At 46.0% G+C, this 4,547-nt stretch overlaps 1 protein-coding gene across 1 annotated transcript; it reads right to left on the reverse strand.

The window, feature by feature from the left end:
• On the reverse strand, window positions 1–3,739 carry cdkn1d (cyclin-dependent kinase inhibitor 1D). Its single transcript, XM_037695640.1, has 3 exons — window positions 3,599–3,739; window positions 871–1,352; window positions 1–455 (listed from the first exon to the last, which is right to left on the reverse strand). The coding sequence occupies exons 2-3, from the start codon at window positions 1,340–1,342 to the stop codon at window positions 397–399; spliced, it is 531 nt and encodes a 176-aa protein (XP_037551568.1). The 5' UTR covers window positions 1,343–1,352; window positions 3,599–3,739; the 3' UTR covers window positions 1–396.
• Window positions 3,740–4,547: the final 808 nt, after the last annotated feature.

Here is a 4,547-nt window from a genome sequence, read left to right on the forward strand (position 1 = left end):
CTGTCAAAAATGTTTTTGTTTCGCTTAATGCGCCTTAAAAGTCCGAAAAATACGGTAAACTGCTCAGTGGACCACAGTTGCAGAAAGCCAAGAGCTCAGGGGCCGGACATCCAGCAGTTGTCATTCAGTTTGTTTTACGGTTTAAAGTGTAGTTTTATTTAAAAATGAACCCACTGGTGGGCCGAACTGAGCTCACCCGCAGGCCTGATTTGGCCCCCGGGCCACCAGTTGGTTAGCCCTGTTCTAAAGTCTGAGCTCGACTAGCGATGAGAAAAGTAGCTTCCTTGCGCTGAGGATTAAACACACGTGGAGTCAGAAGTTTGGAAGCTCTTTGAGCTCGTGGAAAGTCATTTATCCGATGCTACATATGTACACGTGTCGAGGCCGCCGGGGCTTTCACTGCCGAGGAGACACTTTGGAATGGAGACGCCTCCTCTTCTTCACCTTGAAGAAGTCTGCAGAGAAGAAACGTGACCAGGTTAGGTTTCCAGGTAAAGAAGTTGGGGTCGTTCTACACAAAAACACCATCGAGTAAATAATAAAGCACTAAAGAAGTCGCTCTCTGGGCCGTGACTGCTGTGAAGAAAATAAAAAAGAAGTGTTTGTGGTCACGGTTGATTTTCCTGTGCAGCTTGTACTCCAGGCGCCGCACATTATTTCACTGCAACCCTGGCAGCTGTCCTGGTGTAACACTTAATTAAAAGTGAAAACAGACGGATTTGATTGCACTATTACTTCATTATTGCTGTTGTCACTAGATACAGACATGTTCTCTGTCAGAAGAGCTGAAGGTGCCAACAAGTACATGTTGACCTATTGATTTCTAGACGTAAATAAGTCGAGGGTTGAGTCTCGTCTTCGTGAACTCACCTGTTATGGAAGATTGACGTTTATTCGGTCGATGAATGGGATAGCACCCCCTTGTGATCACTTCCAGGTACTCATCCCCAGAGGAGCTGCTGGAAACGGGAGACCCTTCGCCCGACGACGACATCGAAGACATCGATGTCCGCCTCTTGGCTCCAGGTCGAACCGCCGGTCGCACCGAACAGCTCCGGTAGAACGCCGGCACATCCTGGCACCTGAGCTCCACCCACTGGATGCTGGCGCCCTCTCCTGGCCGGTCTCGCTGGAAGTCGAAGTTCCAGCGCTTGTTGGCCACCTCCACGCTCATGCAGAGCAGCCGCTGGAAGTCCTGCTGCAGCTGCTGGTGGTCCACGGGCCCGAAGAGGTTCCTCCGCACCGGACCCACCTTCGTCTTCAAAGCTTCGACGCCTTCCAGGTGCGAGAGCTCCGAGTCGGACGCCGCAGGTCCACCTGTTGATGCCGATGTAGAGGCCATCGCGTTGTCACTGTTGGAGGACGAGCGCAGCGTGAGACCAGACACGTCATCACGTACAAGAGTTTTGTTTTTAAGTGTTTGAACACCTTAACGAGATTTAAAACTGAGAGCAGCGACAGGTAGGCCTGTCACGAGAACTAATTTTGCTGGGCGATTAATTGTCTCAGAAATTATTGCGATAAACGATAATATTGTTTGAAATTTGACAATAACTAGCAATTATTGTCAAATTTAAGAATGTATGTTAATTTGCTTTGCATGTAGTACTTTTTTTGACCACTGGATGGCAGTATAACTGTTTGAACCGAAGGATGGATAGTGAGGGAGCGAGCAGCGTGTCTTTTTAAGAAAAGTGGCAGACGCTCGGTGTGGTTTGAGCGCTTTAGCATAGCATTTTTCCACACAAAGCTTTTAATTTAAAACAATCAGTAAACAAGTTCTCAGCTTCTTTTTGCAGAGAAAAACTTTTTACACAAAGGCACGGGTTTCAACCGTGAATTTCGGAGCTTCGACGAGACGGAGATTTTTTTTCCCCGGAGGTCTGCCTTTTAGCTTAGCTACTTTTAACGATCCAAAAACGCAATTTTGGACGGTTAAAATGCATTTTTAAAAGAGTTAGGGTGGGGTCAGTGAGGAGCACCGGAGTTGAGCCTTTTGTCATCCAGTGTCTTCAGTAGAAAGTGAGAGACGAAGAAACGATTTAATTAATTAATTGCCACGACAGGTGCCTGAGCCAACACTAAACGTATCTCCAACATGGAGGGAGCAACGTCCCCCACCTGCTCCGGCGCTTAACAGTCAAAGGTCGACGGGAAAGGTCACACGTGGAGAGAAGGGCTTCGTGAAAGCTCGTGGTGCCAAATGTTTCCTGCATTCCCCGTCTACTGCAGTTAATTAGAGGAACGATGAGAAATGTCAACATGGAGTTTGTTTTTCTTCAGCTCGGACGCAAAAAATGTGGTGTGGTAGTAGCTGAGAGTTGGAGCACAAACACATTGAGCTACTGCAGAACTTCAGGGGCGTTTTGACCCAAGGGCAGCAGGAGGGTGAAACTAAAAAGTGATAACACTAACACACTTTTACTCCTTTAACTCACTCCTGGGAGCTTTTTTGAAGCGTTCACTCCCACAAGTTGCTCTAAAATCCCCAGAGATCGACTTTTAAAGTTTCTCTGGAGAGTCTGAAAGCTCTAAAGCGACTTCCTCAACCGTGCACGGAGCTCGTTTCTGGCTGCAGCGCAGATTTCTGCAGGAATCGGAGGCCCTGAGGGTCCAAACGGCGCACACCCGACACCTAAAGTACAAAATGTACAGATCGTTCAAAAGAAGCGCTTCTGCGCAGAAAAGCGCCGTCAGCTCGTGCAAAACGTGCACAGATGTGCGTTAAATGCGTTTTCAGGCTTTACTGCCGTTTTCTATGGGAGAGTTTTGATTTCTGCGTCTGCAAGAGAAAGTTTGCGGTGAAAACGCATCGTGCGGGTCACGTTTCCACTGTGGGACCCCACTCCCAGGAAAAACACACAGAACACCTCCCACTAAAAAGAAATGGGGGGGTTAAAAAGAAAGAAAAAACCATTAAACGTCCCGCACTGTTTCCGCAGAGCGGATCCAAGCAGCGGGTGTTTGCGGCTCCGGAGTGAAAGTGACGCAGTTGGATTGTTATGTGGGTCAATGAGATGCGGCACAGAAACGCTCCGCATCCTGTCAAAAAACACGGACATCTCGCGGGTCACCCACGACGACTAAAACGAACACCAACCAACATATCTGCGTGAATTCAACGCGAAAAAGTTGTCGAAACAGCGAGTTTTAAACAAAGTTATCTAACAAAGTTTCTACACTCACCATCGGCGTGCTGCGTTTGAGGACTTCGTTCGAAAATATGAAATCAGACTTTGTCCAGTCCGGTGTCGAAAGACGTCAATTCCGTGGACATCAACTGTTAGGTTTTACTTCCAGACGCTGTCCTCTTACTTGTTTGTTATGAAGACAAGAAGGGGACGTCCTACGCGGAGGACTGGGTCACGTGATCGCCATCAAAACAGTCGCGCTCCGGAGTAAACAACTTCTTTAACAAATTATTCCGACCGTATTAGAATGCAACACAAGAAGCAAGTAAAACGCGAGAACGTGCGCGAAAACTAATAAAAGTCGCGAAAAAAGTGCACAAAAACGCTTGAAACGGAAAAATAATCGTGATTGTATCCGCTTATGCTTCATCCACAACTTTAAAAAAAGTTAATAAATAGTTGCTTACCTTGTTGTAGTGTAAAAATCCGCTCCTCCAGTTTTCAGTCGGGTCGTGTCGCGCTCCTGTTTTCCTCTCCTCTCCGCAGAAGTAGGTCAGATATTTTGGCAGCGGCCGTCACTTCCTCCTCCTTCCTCAAATGTGACACACATTCTCGTGTGGTGCTTTGCATCACGTTAATCTTGGCCCCTCGCTCGCATCTTCGAGTCACGTTGAGCTGCAACGTGAGCGGGAACCGTTCAGCTCCTGCAGCTTCCAGGGGGATTCAGTCAGAGGTTCAGGCGGGAAAAAAGTCAGAAAAACAAACTTAATAGAGTCACAACTGAACTCGAACAGGCTTCACAACATTTTGCAATCATCACAAAGCAGAACAATTCTATTTATAAACACTAAAATTATGATTAATGCCTTTTTTCTTACTTTTTTTGCACCATTTTATTTTATGCAACATGCATTAAAGTCCTTGATGCTTTGCAACATTTAAATCCAATTAAATGAAGGAAACAGCTTAATGCAAAATGTTCTCCTTTTTGTATTTTAATTATATTACAATTATTTTTTCAACTCTCTTTACATTTTTCTTTTTTGACCCACTTTTTTTAAATTGACCCATTTTCTTGAATTATTACCACATGCACTATTGCAAAACTACATGCTCAGAGTATGTGTTGGAGATGACTTTCGGCTACTACCACATCAAATTTAAGCCTCTTATCTGTAAAATTGGCTGTTTTAGCCTTTTTTGTGTTTGCAGTTTGACAACAACCTGAACCAGAACTTTAGAAAAGTTTTCCGCTGCAGGATGAACAACATTTCTCCTGCTTGACGTTTACAGACGAGGTTGACCGAACGCTGCAGAGCTTCATGTGACGTGTTCCAAAAGGCCTCTGAGGCCCGAGAGCCGCCCAACGCCCCCGCTAAGGTTATTCTAGGACACACACTACTAACAAGTCTTTGT

This window comes from Nematolebias whitei, chromosome 22, assembly GCF_014905685.2.
Source record: "Nematolebias whitei isolate Nwh7 chromosome 22, NemWhi1, whole genome shotgun sequence".
NCBI classification, from domain to species: domain Eukaryota; kingdom Metazoa; phylum Chordata; class Actinopteri; order Cyprinodontiformes; family Rivulidae; genus Nematolebias; species Nematolebias whitei.